Source organism: Pelophylax lessonae, assembly GCF_965119305.1.
Source record: "Pelophylax lessonae genome assembly, chromosome: 2".
NCBI classification, from domain to species: Eukaryota; Metazoa; Chordata; class Amphibia; order Anura; family Ranidae; genus Pelophylax; species Pelophylax lessonae.
This window is the reverse complement of record NC_138769.1, coordinates 350,047,888-350,062,784: the sequence shown is the minus strand read 5'-3', so window position 1 is coordinate 350,062,784 and position 14,897 is coordinate 350,047,888. Positions and strand designations below refer to the sequence as shown.

The window sequence follows — 14,897 nt, the reverse complement described above, 5'->3', positions numbered from 1 at the left end:
TCATATTGTAATTGAATGCTATTAAAAATGACCTTTCCTCTTCAACCTGCAGCTCTATAATTTTCTGTAAAGTGCAATGCAATATGGCTACCTGGAGGTGTTCTGTACACAGAAAGCATACAGAACGCCCCCCAGAAACATAATTTCCTGCTTGTGTGATTGGCTCACTGATTTTCCCAGAAGTCTGCTCTAAGATACAAGTCAGATTTTTGACATCCTCTGCAACAAGAATTTTTGGTAGGCTACTCCCAATAGGAAATAATGTCTAAGGGGATGCAGACCCTGCATTTTTTCTCATTAGAGCCCCAATTCTGCAGCAGCTTTTGATAATTATGAAACGACTCCCATTAGACTCACTTAACACAGGGGCACAGAGGAACAAACAATGGTTTCTTCAGAATAACAAAAGGTAGGATATCTGCAACAAAGTTTGTTAAAATCCTTGCAGTGTACATAGATCACCCAGAGGGGAATGTTTTTTTCTCAACAAAAGTGGAGTTACGCTTTAAGCTTAAAGGAGTGCAAAATGTGCTTATACACACCCAGCAAGCCACTTTTGGGTGTAGGTCATTTAGCCTTGTGCATTTTTTTTGATTATGGAAGGAAACTCAGGTAATGCAAAAATTGTGCATTATAAAATTGCATTACCTGAAAAAACAATAGTGTTAACCACTTAGCCAGCTCACTCCTTGTAAGCAAGAAATCTTCATCTTTGGATACTTGATAATTCTACCACAAGTGGTCTCTAGGATATCACATACCTCCCAACTTTTTGATTTACCACTGCTATTCCCTTATACTGGCTTTTGACATTTCCAAATGCAGCAATTTAGAATTTGGATGGAAGGTTTAATACTGTGAAACACTTTTTGAAAGATAAATACTGCATTGTATATACAACTATTTGAGTTCAGACCAAAATGAGGGACAAATGAGAAGAGAAGAGGGACATAGAGATTTTGTTCCAAATCAGGGGCAGTCCCACGAAATCAGGGACAGTGACTCGAAATCAGAGAAAGTGCCTCGAAATCAGGGACTATTGGGAGCTATAATACCAGGCAGCTAGAAAACTAATGAAACTAAAAATCCCTTTGAAATCCTCTAGGAATAATGTGCAATATGCATGTTTCATTCTTTAGGGATATTTTAGCTGTTCGCCTTGACTTAATCATGTATGCACACAGCCCAGTGTGTTGGGGATATTACTGAAATTGTCATCTTTTTCTAAATCTGTGTACAGAAATGAATCCCTAAAATTAAAGTGACTTCTATAGCATTGAACATGTTGATATAAGCACCCTGCGGTTTTAAATTTATCATGTACTCACCATTTTAGTACAGTAACCTGAAGCAACCAGCTAGAATTCATCTTCTACCAGTAAACAATAGAAATATATAGTCTCATCAAATTGTTCTATATCTCTGTTAAATTATCTCCATGATATATTTGTGCAAAAATTTTCCACTCACCTTGAAGTGTGATCCGATAGTTTTTGATTCCCATTTCGTAGGCAAAGCGCACAGATTGACCTACAAAACCAAACAGAATGTATATATATGACACTAGTATTTCTGTAATAGCAGTTGTTGGAGATTTGGATTTCAATTTAAAATTAAACAGGAATCATACTTTACTAGTGTCTGATCACTTATTTAATAATCATAAATTATCTATAATCATATAAATTATTTTATTATTAATGCCTAATAATCATAACTTATCTCCATAATAATTATAAATCTCTCTCCACCTGCTGCTGCCCCTTTTCCCTGTTGTCCTTGCCAGCAAATCATTTTGACAGCTGAGAGATTCTGTGTATTACAGCAGGGTATTACAGCTGCTCCTGTGATAAGCAGAATACTGAACAGTGTTTCTAAACATGGTTCAGAAGCATAATTTAGAAATACAAGATACAATTTAGTAGATACATTATTGCATTGTATTTACTGTGTTCTAAATCCATTAAATATTAAAGGCCACCTTTGATCTGCATACAAGGTCATTTAAAACAACCCTACAAATAGGAAAAAATAAAATACAATTTGTTTGTTGCATCTTTTTATTATTTCTACTTTTTTTCCCATTAATATTGAAACTATTTTATTTCATTTGTTTTGTACATTTTTTTGTGTATCTCTAGGATTTTTTAATAAAAAATGTGGAAATTAAAAAAAAAAAAAAGGTTATTTTATAAATAACTTTTGCAATGCTTTGTATCAGATAATTTTAGTGTCATTGTAAGTGGGGACACTAATTGAATAAAAAGTAAATTTTTATCTAGAGTATCGGATAAGGCTATGGTATGGATTTTTGGGGAGGACACTGTGCTTTTTTTTTCTTGGGGTTTTTTTTTTTTTTTTTGTGTCAAGCTCCTTCTTAAAATCCTCACCAGACCCCAGGGGGCTGGGATGAATTTTGGAGGAGGAACCCGCTCCTTTTTTTTAACACTATCCCCACCCCTTCGTTTACCCTAACAACAGGGAGCTCTGACCAGGAAGCTAACACATCCATATCTCCGCCAAATCTCTATGCACTTTCTATATAGTTCATTCTCCCTATTATTTCCTCTTCTTATCAAATGGTCTTATATTAATGTAAAAAACAGTGCTAGTGTGCCTTTCTCCCCTGTGCTTATTTCTATATATTTAAAGTGCTGTGCAATAAACTAAATATGTATTAACATTGGATAAATACATTAAAAATATTATCTTATATTAATGATAATGCTCCAATCAGTGCTATTCCACTATACATTATTACAATTCGCATAGAAAACAATCTTTAGCCCAAAAGTTCATAGTCTATAGTGTAAGGCTAATTTCTCTATTGATGGAATGTTACTAAAGTATAACTAAAGGTAAAACTTTTTTTTTTTTTTTTTTTTTTTTTTTTTTTTTTTAGTTTTGAATAGAGTGGAGTTGGATTAGAACACCTGTCAGGCTTTAATTGCTGTCTGTGCCCTGATTAGGGAGATACACCCTTTCTATTTTTCCATTTTACTATTATCCGTGATAGTGACAGTAAAAGAAAACCCCAAATGTTGGGTTGTCCCCAGAAAAGTAAAAGAGGGGAAATCTTCCAAAGGGGACATTTGTTCTGGTCTGATGACCTGGGGGTGACCTTAATTTACAGGGATTTCTTTTCACTTCCTGATTTGGCTGTGGGACAGGAAGTGAAGGGAAATCACCCCAGATGGCAAAAAAAAATAAATAAATAAACTGACAGGCTTTATAACCCTCTCTTACTCTACCCAAAATGAAAAAAAAATATATATAGTATCTCACAAAAGTGAGTACACCCCCCACATTTTTGTAAATATTTTTTTATATCTTTTCATGTGACAACACTGAAGAAATGACATTTTGCTACAATGTAAAGTAGTGATTGTACAGTTTGTATAACAGTGTAAATTTGCGGTTTATGTGATCAGTCAATATTTATCTTTTGTTTTTTTTTTTCCTATTTATTGATTATATATATATATTGATTCATGTATTAATTTAATATTTATAAAGTCACTGATGTAAATTGGGGCACATACTAATTTATTAGATAAATGAGCTATTATCTGTTTTTTGCAAACATCACAAGTTTATCCAGCAAGCACTATAGCTAGCCCTTTGTGTTAAGGCTAAAATACCTAAATTTGCTGTTCCCTCAAAATAATTCAACACCCAGCCATTAATGTCTAAAGCACTGGGAACAAAAGTGAGTACACCCCTAAGTGAAAATGTCTAAATTGTGCCCAAAGTGTCAACATTTTGTGTGGCCACTATTATTTTCCAGCACTGCCTTAACCCTCTTGGGCATGGAGTTCACCAGAGCTTCACAAGTTGCCACTGGAGTCCTCTTCCACTCCTCCATGACGACATCAAGAAGCTAGTGGATGTTAGAGATTTTGCGCTCCTACACCTTCCATTTGAGGATGCCCCACAGATGCTCAATAGGGTTTAGGGCTGGAGACTTGCTTGGCCAGTCCATCACCTTTACCCTCACCTTCTTTAGCAAGTGGTCGACTTGGAGGTGTGTTTGGGGTCGTTATCATGTTGGAATATTGCCCTGCGGCCCAGTCTCTGAAGGGAGGGGATCATGCTTTGCTTCAGTATGTCACAGTACATGTTGGCATTCATGGTTCCCTCAATTAACTGTAGCTCCCCAGTGCCGGCAACACTCATGCAGCCCCAGACCATGACACTCCCACCACCATGCTGGACTGTAGGCAAGACACACTTGTCTTTGTACTCCTCAGCTGGTTGCTGCAACCCAGGCTTGACACCATCTGAACCAAATAGGTTTATCTTGGTCTCATCAGACCACAGGACATGGTTCCAGTAATCCATGTACTTAGTCTGCTTGTCTTCAGCAAACTGTTTGCGGAATTTCTTTGCAAACATTTCCGGTTCCGGACATCTCGTTTGTCACGCCCCCAGGACGCCGGCTGCATGCTTACTATAGCGGGACGCCACTTTTTATACTCAGTCGCTTGTACATATTCATCCTCTTGTAAGTAGAATTTATAATAAAGCTGCGTTTTTTACCATACGGGAGTACACTATGTTATCTTCATTCCTCCACATATTGCCATATACTCCGGAGTCATTCCTGGACCTATGAATAGGCGGAGGATAATTGAAGTGCAAACCTGGTCTGTTCGTGCAGAGGAGAGAGTCCAGCCCATAAGAGCTAACATCTTATACTCTCAGTGGCCTTTCCATTAACTTGGAGGCCCACGCATTGTGGTAAGCTGCCACCTTGTCTATCTGCACGGGTGCCTGTTTTCCATTCTGTTTTCCACATCTTGGGATATTCATTCTTTAAGTGGACTCTTTATATCTCCATGTGCTGAATGGACTCACGTTTTTGATGCATATTATGTCACCATATTGCATTTGTTTATCCTTTTTTAAGCACAATTTATTTTGTTGTTCATAGCGCTGCACTACTTGATTTATATACTGAATGGGACTGCTATGATTCCAGTGTTCTAGCTGCTATTTGCTTATGTCATTTGCTTATGTCATTTCACTATATTGAACTCATCTACCATTAAGCCCAGGATTCCCCCCCTTGATTCTAACTTTTTCATTAATTTGAGCTACAGTAGCTCTTTTATAGGATCGGATTACACTGACCAGGCCTTCGCCATGTGCATCAATGAGCAGTGGATGCCCATAACCCTGTCGCTGGTTCACCTGTTTTCTTTCCTTGGACCACTTTTGGTAGGTCCTGCTCACTGAAGGTCAGGAACATTCCACAAGAGCTGCAGTTTTGGTGTTGCTCTGACCCAGACATCTAGCCATTACAATATAGCCCTTGTGAAAGTTGGTCGAATCCTTATGCTTTTTTTCTACTTTTAACACATCAACTTTAGGAAAAAGATGTTGACTTGCTGCCTTATATTTTTCACACACTTTCAGATGCCATTTTAATGAGATAATCAATGTTGTACACTGTAAGTGGTCATAATGTTATGTCCACTGTTAGGGCCTGTGGGGATGAACTTGAGCCGAGGAAATCAGTTTGAGCAGTTTATGAAAATTCATTGATAGGTGTATTTATTAACCCACAGTTGACATCCTTCTGGCCTGCTTGAAGAGTTTAAAAACCAACACAAGCCCTAATATTGTAACACACACACAGACACACACACTCTCTCTAGCTGGCTCTCTAGCCTTAGTATTGCAGCTGCAGCTTTCTTTCCACCGGCACACCACAATGCGCTCCTAAAGACTTCCATGGAACATCTCCTGATGGTCCTGCAAAAGTCTATGAGGGCACTGTGCAGGCCCAGTGGCAAAGAACATTTCAGAATCAACTATAACAGATTTGTTTAGGTCATTGAAATGACATGAAACTCATGCAACTAGCATTTTGAAAGGTAGGTAGTGGTTAGTGCAGCCCCATTCTGAGGCACTCCCTGGACTACAGCTGCATGGACTAGGCCAGTGATGGCGAACCCTGGCACCCCAGATGTTTTGGAACTACATTTCCCATGATGATCATGCACTCTGCAGTGTAGTTGAGCATCATGGGAAATGTAGTTCCAAAACATCTGGGGTGCCAAGGTTCGCCATCACTGGACTAGGCTGTCACTGACAATGTCACACGTGCCATAGCTGTTCTCTCTGTCCTTGAATGCAGAGAGGCTGAGCTGCTGACATTTTCTGGGCTGTGGGAATGCTACTCTCAAGTCTGGTATCAATGCCCGGTCATGGGGAGGATGTCACTGCAGCTGACATGTCTGAGCCCAGCACCGAGAGGGGGAGGACACAAGTCATCACCCTAGGAGTTGGTAGGAGGCCACTGGCCATACCCTACTACACCCTTTTTAAAGGAACAGTATTTCGCACTCGGGACATGTTCAGGCACTTGTACCTGGGTTCAGAAGGACTTAAAGTGGAAGTCGACCCTAACACTAAAATGTCCACATCTACAGACATCCATGATCTAAGACTAACCTATCTAATTCTGTAAAGAATAAATCAGTATACATACCTTTTTTAAAGCCGATCCAGTCCAGTGGTGGAAGCTCTGCAGAGGACGCAGCCGACAACAGCTGTGAAATGAATGGGAAGGGACATTTCCTTTAGACTTTCAGACATGTGCAATTTGTTTGTTCCGAATGTAAATTCGGATGAATTTTGGCGATTCGGACATTCCAATGCTCACGAATATGCGAATTGCCGAAGTTCTGAAGTCCTGAAGCGCCAAAGTCCCGAAGTGAAACTAATGCCATTGGTCCAAATTGCCAAAGCAGACAAATTCTTTTACTTTGCTTACACGAATTTCCCAGCCGAAACAATTTTTTTGCCCATTCACATCCCTATTAGACTTACTATGGGGCTTCCGCACCCGCCTCCACAGAGAAGCCACCACTGACAGCTCAGCGTAGGACCGGACCAGATCGACTTCAAAAAAGGTATGTATACTGATTTCTTCTTTACAGGGTTAGATAGGTTAGTCTTAGATTGTGGATGTCTGTAGATGTAGAGATTTTCGTGTTAGGGTTACTTCATCCTGTAAGTGTGAGTGCTTCAAAGATAGATTTGGTGCCCAACGCACTGGACAGTAGGAGTTTGATTGCCAGAGACTGTTGGATCATTGCCCTTGCATTTTTCCTTAGACAGGGGTCAGCTATTGGTCTACTTCTGAATTACTACATTCACACATTATTTTGCAACTGTTTGCATATACTTTTTGAGATGCTTAAAGTTGCTTTCTATTTTTTTTTAATTTGTTTTTGAATTATTGGGCATTGTTCCAAAAAATACTGCTTCTCAGCCTTGGTGTGTCAGGCAGTGAGGAAGGCTGTAGACATTAAGAACCAGGGGGGCCAAACATCAGTGGCTCCATCGGGAGTGCTAAATCTTACAATTTCACCCAGTATCCAGATCTGTTTTGACCCCATTTTGAAAAAAATATGTTAAGGAATCAGTTAATTGCACAGCTGCAATGCATTTATATAGGAACTACTTAACCCCTTGGCTCCGGCGTCTCCTGGCCCTTTAAGGGGTTTCAGATGCCGGGAGGCATTGCGGGGTTTATGAACATGTAAACACCATGATTGGCTGTCACAGCGGTCACATGATCGGAAAGCTCCTGATCGCAAGTAGCGATCGGGAGCTTTCCGTTAGCCGCAAGGCAAGCTCTCTCATCACAGCTGTGTTTGCAATGTGGTACGCAAATATGCAGCCACTCGGCACCAAGACCCACCTGCCGAGGGGCTGTATATTTGCATGCCGTTGCCCCCAGCAGAGTTCTCAATGACCTCAGAAGCATCTCAGACTGATGTCAAACTGATGTTCAAGCCCAAAAGCCATCACCACTGGCCTATATCTTCCAAATGATTTGTAATTTTGTACAGATATTTTTTGTAACCCAGGCACTCCTGTAAGGCAGCTCAGCCAGTTCTTTAATCTCATATGCATCAGCCCATTGTATATAAAGACACTGGGTTAAAAATTGCCTCCAGGTTGTTGATCACACAAAGCAGAACAGCAACTTACCAATAAGGGCATCACTCGCTCTTTACTCTTGTCAATGTATTCCATGACAGTACAAGTACATGCAACCATGTCTGATTCGTATTGTTGCAGATCTGTACTTTCCTCTATGAATATATAAGTGCAGGGGAGGCTAAAATAAAAGCAAATTCAGATATTTACATTAGTTGCAGCAGCTTTAAAACCTAACTTGGTGACATCCAGTTCACTAAAGCGCCATGGTGGAATTTATCAAAGTTAGGGCAAACAGAATCTTGAGCTGCTGTGCATTCCAACCAATCAGCTTTTATCTTGAGCATGTTTACAAGCTTTGAAAATAAAAGAAAGAAGCTGACTGGTTGCCATGTACAGCTGCTCAAAATTCTGTTTGCCCCACTTTTGATAAATTCCACCCACTGTGCTTTAGTAAACTGAAGGTCACTCAGTTAGGGTTTACATCTGCTGCAACTGGTGTAAACACCTGAATTTGTTTTTGAATAATTCCCCTCTAGGCATCATAAATAATGTTATTCATTTATTTTTGGAAAATACTTGTTTTCACATTTTTCTATCCTTTGTTACATCTACTAGTGGCTAATTTTCTCTGGACTTTTTGCAGCCACTCCATTTCTAAGTGGAAGCACTCGAGCAATGGCTGAAATGTCATTGCTCAGGGCAGGCTCCCTGATGTTGGCAACATTGGAACATACTGTACCTGCACATTGAGTCTTCATTGGAAGCCCCTATGATAGGGTGACAAAGCAGGAGAGCAATTGGGAATCAGGGACAGAGCTTTGCCATACCATAACAGGAAATACCTAAACAGGGACCTTCCCTGTCAGGGTCACCAGGTATTATTTTGGTATAAACAGACAAAAACAAAAGCTGCACGGGGACTCCTGTCACATTCCCCCTGACGGTACCAGCAACTCCCGTGGCCCACTCCAACTGGCCTTCTGGACCTACACTTATTGATGTGCCTGTTTTTTTACCTATCTATTGTAAGTAGCCCTGTTGTGGGCTTTATTAAAATACACCGTCTTACCGCACTTAGAGGTGCTTCTCTGCGTATATCCAGAGTCTGCTAAACTGCACCAAGAAGCCTGCCCTAGTGCCTTGGACATTTTTGGACTTACTATGGACTTATACCTTATAGCTACACTTCTTGCATATTAGGTTTTATGACCAAGCCTCTGCACCTATAACCTTCTTTTTCTTTTATTATTTTTTAATATAAGCTACAGATTTAAAAGTACAGTATTTAAAATAAGTTTTAAAATTAAATTATTATGGTAAAGATTAGAGTTTGTATCCACTTTATAATATGTGTTTAATGAATGAATAACAATATATACAACTGTATAAAATTGTATTTTTTTTTATATCCGCGTAGTGTTCAACTATGAATTAGGTATTCTGCCTGGAAATTACATGAAAAAAAACCCATATTAATAGGTATTCAATTGTTAGTAGCTGTGGCGCCCCAGGTTTCTTTGTCCTTACTGTGAAGCTATTTCCGTCAGTTCTCCTGTAACTGAGGATGGGGCTCCAGATCGGCACATGCATTAAATTTACTTCCTGTTCACATCCTCAATGTGCACTACAGGAGACATTTCTGCTTCACAAAGTGCCTGTATTCCTTCCTGATGGTCCCAACAAGGAACAACATCTCACTGCTCACAAATAATAGACTTATTTAGTGAGGCACAAAAAAACAAGTGCAACAAACAAGCAACCACCTTCTTACTCTTTCTAATTTGATAAAAGTTGAAATGTAAATTGGCTGCTGAGCAGCATTACAGCACCTTGGTAGGCTAGCCATACAGAGGTTGGTAACTGGCAAAAACATTGTCGTAGACATAGTCTGCCAATGAGCAGCTGACCTACAGATCGTGCCCATTTGCCTTTATCCATTGTTGCCTGCTTGGGTGTCAAACAAACTGAATCTTGAATTTGTTCTCTGCATTATCTATAACAGGGCTGTCCAACCAGCAGCCTAAGGGCTGCATGTAGCCCATGGAACCTTCCATTGTGGCCCACAAAGTTCCATCTACAGCTTATGCAGAGGAGCAATGGGTTGCTGACTGCAGGAACACTCCCTGCATTTTAGCACCTGACACTTAAATTATGTTAGCCCAGGTAAAGTGATCTCCTGCCCAACATGCATAAGGTAGTTCATGATTTCTTTAGGAGGTAAGAAGCAGCATGGGAGCATGTGCTCAAGTAAGTTACCACTGAACACTAATAGAGGGGAGATTTATCATTATCACCACTGACACCAACAAAGTGGGAAATTTATTTCTGCCACTGAAATCAAAGAAGGGGGGATTTAACCACTTCAGCTCCGAACGGGGTACCCCCCTTTATGACCAGGCCATTTTTTGCGATATGGCACTGTGTTATTTAAACTGACAATTGCACCATTGTGCGATGCTGCTGTACCCAAATAAAATGTATGCCCTTTTTTCCCCACAAATAGAGCTTTCTTTTGTTGGTATTTGATCACCTCTTCGGTTTTTATTTTTTGCGCTATAAAAAAAAAAGACAGACAATTTTGAAAAAATAAAAAAATAAAACAATATTTTTTACTTTCTGCTATAAAACATTCCCAATAAAAAACTTCAAAAATCTAATTTCTTAATCAATTTAGGCCAATATGTATTCTGCTACATATTTTTGATTAAAAAAAATCCCAATAGGCGTGTATTGATTGGTTTGCTCAAAAGTTTTAGCATCTACAATGATGGGATATTTTTAAGGATTTTTTTTTAATAGCAATGGCAGCCATTAGCGACTTATAGCAGGACTGCGATATTGCAGCGGACAAATTGGACACTAAGTGATACTTTTCTGGGGACCAGTGACACTAATACAGTGATCAGTGCTAAAAATAAGCACTGTCACTGTACTAAAGACACTGGCAGGGAAAGGAATAACATAAGGAGGGGCGATCAAAGGGTTAAATGTGTGCCTAGGGAGTATTTACTAACAGTGGGGGAGATGCTTGTACTGTGGGAAGTCAAAGATCTGTGTTCCTGCTTAGCAGAAACACAAGATCACTACCTTCCCTACTGACAGAACGGCAGTCTGCCTTGTTTACATAGGCAGACCACTGTCCTGCTACTCCCACAACGATTGCCCGGGACCCTGCTAATTGACTCCTGCTGTGTCCAAACACAGCAGAAGCGGGTCACCGGCAGCGCATGTGCACGCCCCAGACCTGGAGGTGCAGAATCATGTACAGGTACGTGATTCTGTGCAGAGGAGCCACCGCCCCCACAGTAAATGTACATGGGGCTGTCGGCAAAAGGTTAAAGAGTATGTAAACCCAACACTTTATATTCCAGATATGTGCCTGCTTTACCAAGTACTTGTATGAAAAGGCATCCTGTTCTTTTTGTATTGGTTCCTTTGTGTGGAATCCCTGGAGTTCCGGTCAGTGCCTCTGCTTTCCTATTAAATACTGATCACACAGAAGAAAACACAGCATGGTCAGTTCTCTAGCTATACTGGGAACTCAGCCTGCTTTCCTCCAATGATCAGCCTTTCACTGGGAAGATCAGTGTGCTTCTGTTTCTCCTCTCCCAGCTCTTATGCAGAGAGGTCACCTCTGAAGACGTCATACGCTCTGACGAAACGTGCGTCAGGTGGAACGCACGCCGTCAGCCCGGAAGTCACGTGGAACGCAATCCGGTAGCTACCGCTCTCCACGCTACAGACATCACAATAGCGGGCACGGAACGAAGCGTGTTTTTATCTTTGTTTGACATTGAAACTCCAATAAACTTTTTAAACGGTACTGCACCATCCGGAGCCTTGTGTTTTCTCCTTAATTGAACTTAGAGGACCTCACCTGCTAAGGAAGGGGATTTCGGTCTAAGGGGGACACAGCCCAGCAGTTACCATTCCTTTGACCTGGAAGGTCACAAAGCGCTATAGGTCTCTCTGGCGTAAGGCAATTGAGACCCACCATATCTGGTGAGTTTACACCCTATTCTTTCTTGAAGTCACTCCTCAAGATTGGATTTTCTGGTCCATTGGAGGATCCCACACCGAGCACCAGCACTTTCCTTGCACTGAAGTTGATTATTTGTCACTAAGTCACCCATGAACTTTTTACTTTGGACTTCACCTGGCATTATTACACTTCTATGTCACTAATGTTATATATGTATCACTGTGTGTTTATTTTAAGGGTATAGATTTTATATAAATTTTATACATAGCTTTTATATTAATATTTTTTATTCTTTTATGTATCTACCAGCAAGCGCTATATAATCCCATATATCTTGGGGTTTCTCTACTCAGGAAAAAAACTATGTTTCAGTTGTGATAGTGTTTCTTTGGTAAGATGTGTTTCCTCCTGTTCCTCTGAAGAGAATGTTGTTTGTCCTACTATCCATGTCATCCAAGAAACATAGTATGACAAAAAGCATTCTCTTCAGAGGAAAAGAACAGTATAATATCACACCCAACCTGTTTAAATGCTTTCGTCCTAGATCTATTAATGAGTGGCTATATTGGAGATTTGGGGTCCAGAACTATTGCCTAAGAAAGCGTCGTATGACCACCTGTAATAGACGGTCATAGATAATGCGTAAGCGAGTATATACTATTCTTGGTGAAGGTGTGTGCTGATGCTGTCACAAAGCTTCTGATTTTTTGAAGAAGCTGTACAAGTGGACTACACTATTTGTGGACTTTTTCATATATACTTTTGTTTAGTTTACCGTATATTGTTTTTAATATATTCATGGTGATTTTTTATATTATGGTCAAGCCATCATTAAGATTTAGCACAGTCACTATGGGGTTGATTTCTCAAAACTAGAGGGTGCAAAATCTGGTGCAGTTCTGCAAAGAGACCAATCAGCTTCCAGATTTTTTTTGTCAAAGCTTAATTGAACAAGCTGAAGTTAGAAGCTGATTGGCTACCATGCACAGCTTCACCAGCTTCTGCACTCTCCAGTTTTAGTAAATCAACCCCTTTATCTTCATTATCTAGATAAGGTTCTTTGCACTGTCACTTTATTTTTATATGTCTTCTTGATGAATTTGGTTATTTATGTTTATGCACTGTCACTTTATCTATCTGAATTTTGTTTACACGCAACACGTTAACGCTTTGCTTTAACTTTTTGAAAGGATATACAGTATTCTTAAATGTTTGCTCCTTTTCTATAATATTTATTTGGTCACTTTTTTAAAGTATACCTAAAGGCAAGACTTTTTTTTATAGTTTTGGATAGAGTGGAGAGGAATTAGAACACCTGTCAGTTTTTATTGCTAAGTGTTCAACTGTTAAGGAGATTCACGCTCTCTATTTGTCCTGCTTACCAATAATATTGAAAGTGAAAGTAAAAGAAAATCCCAAAATTTGGGTTGTCCCCAAAAAAGTAAGAGAGGGGAAATCTTCCAATGGGGACACTAGTTCTAGTGACAATGGTGGTCCCCAAGGAATTCCCCTAATTTGCAGGGATTTCCTCTTACTTCCTGTTTAGCTATGGGACAGGAAGTGAAGGTAAATCTCCCCAATGGGAAACAGATGGCTAAAATCTGACAGGGGTTTATAACCCTCCCTTGCCCTATGCAAAATGAAAAAAAAAAGTTTTGCCTATAGTTCTACTTAAAGTTTTCACGGATGCACATTTTTTTCCCCTGTTTCTGATTTAATATTGTTGCCACTGTTACTGGGAGCATTGAAATGCAAAATGTGTGAAATGGCACCCTGCATTGGGAAACCTATTCAAGATTATTGGCCCGCACTTCAATTCAACATACAAAGAAATAGTGCAGGCTGAAATGTTTTGCTAGATAAAAAAACCAACAAATCCGCACTTAGGATAAAAACTATAAAACCAAACGTTGGCTGCAGCCCACTTAAAAGATACAACCCAAGAAGGGATGTATCGAATGTATGTGCAAAAGAAAATAAGTGATTGGCGCTGTCAAACATAAGGCCTTTAACAAATAAGGTGGGTGCACTATTAGTGGTGGATCAATATCTATTATAGTGCATGGGGTGGGTTGTTATGAAATAAAGTGATGGTGTAGTGCAAAATAAAGAAGTATATAACTAAAAATTATGTGAGTGGGGAACTCTTAAGGGTCCTTTCACACGGCCGCTCCGTGTGTCCGCAAATCATTCCATCCGTTTGCGGATGATTTGCGGACATAATGTAAGTGAATGGCATTGCGGATGTCAGCGGAATACCATCCGCTGACATCCGATTTTCCTCCTTTCAGTTCTGTTCCGTTTTTTCGAATGGAACAGAACCCTATTTTTTCATCCGTGTAAAAAACGGAAAGGAAGGAAAATCGGATGTCAGCGGTGTCATCCGCTGACATCCGCAATGCCATATACTTACATTATGTCCGCATATCATCCGCAAACGGATGGGATGATATGCGGGCACACGGAGCGGATGACACAAATGTCATCCGCTCCGTGAAAAAAAAAAAGTCCCGCAGCGGACTTAAGCAGCGGAGCGGCCGTGTGAAAGGACCCTTAGTGTATAAAAACAGTGCAAATAAATATATAAATGTTTCTGAAAAAAATGTGTGGAATGTGTCAAAAAATTAGGAGGTGTGCTCCCTCAAAATGTAAAACCAAAATGTGCTATATCTGGCAGGTGTAGTTGCAAAGGTGCAAAGCCAAAAATGTGCAAAATAACTAAATATATAAATATTCCTGAGAAAAGTGCAATGTGTCAAAAAATGGGGAGGTGTGCTCCCTCAATGTATAAGAGCAAAAGGTGCTATATCTGACAAGTGTAGTTGCCAAAGTGCAGAGCCAGTAATGTGACAGTTGATGTCCCATATACTATCATATATAAATAAATACATGTTCTATTGAAGGTTAAAAAAGGGTATATGCTTCCCTAATAAAATTCATAATAACAATACAACCT

General features: G+C 39.8%; 1 protein-coding gene across 1 annotated transcript in view; it reads right to left on the bottom strand.

Moving 5' to 3' along the window:
* The window catches only part of LOC309548108 (uncharacterized protein), a 40,796-nt gene extending 39,276 nt beyond the window's left edge, over window positions 1–1,520 (bottom strand). Inside the window, exon 1 of the mRNA XM_082248075.1 lies at window positions 1,471–1,520. Within this exon, the coding sequence (XP_082104201.1) occupies window positions 1,471–1,504 (34 nt within the window). The 5' untranslated portion in view covers window positions 1,505–1,520. The remainder of the gene's footprint in view (window positions 1–1,470) is intronic.
* Between the last annotated feature and the right edge of the window lie 13,377 nt (window positions 1,521–14,897).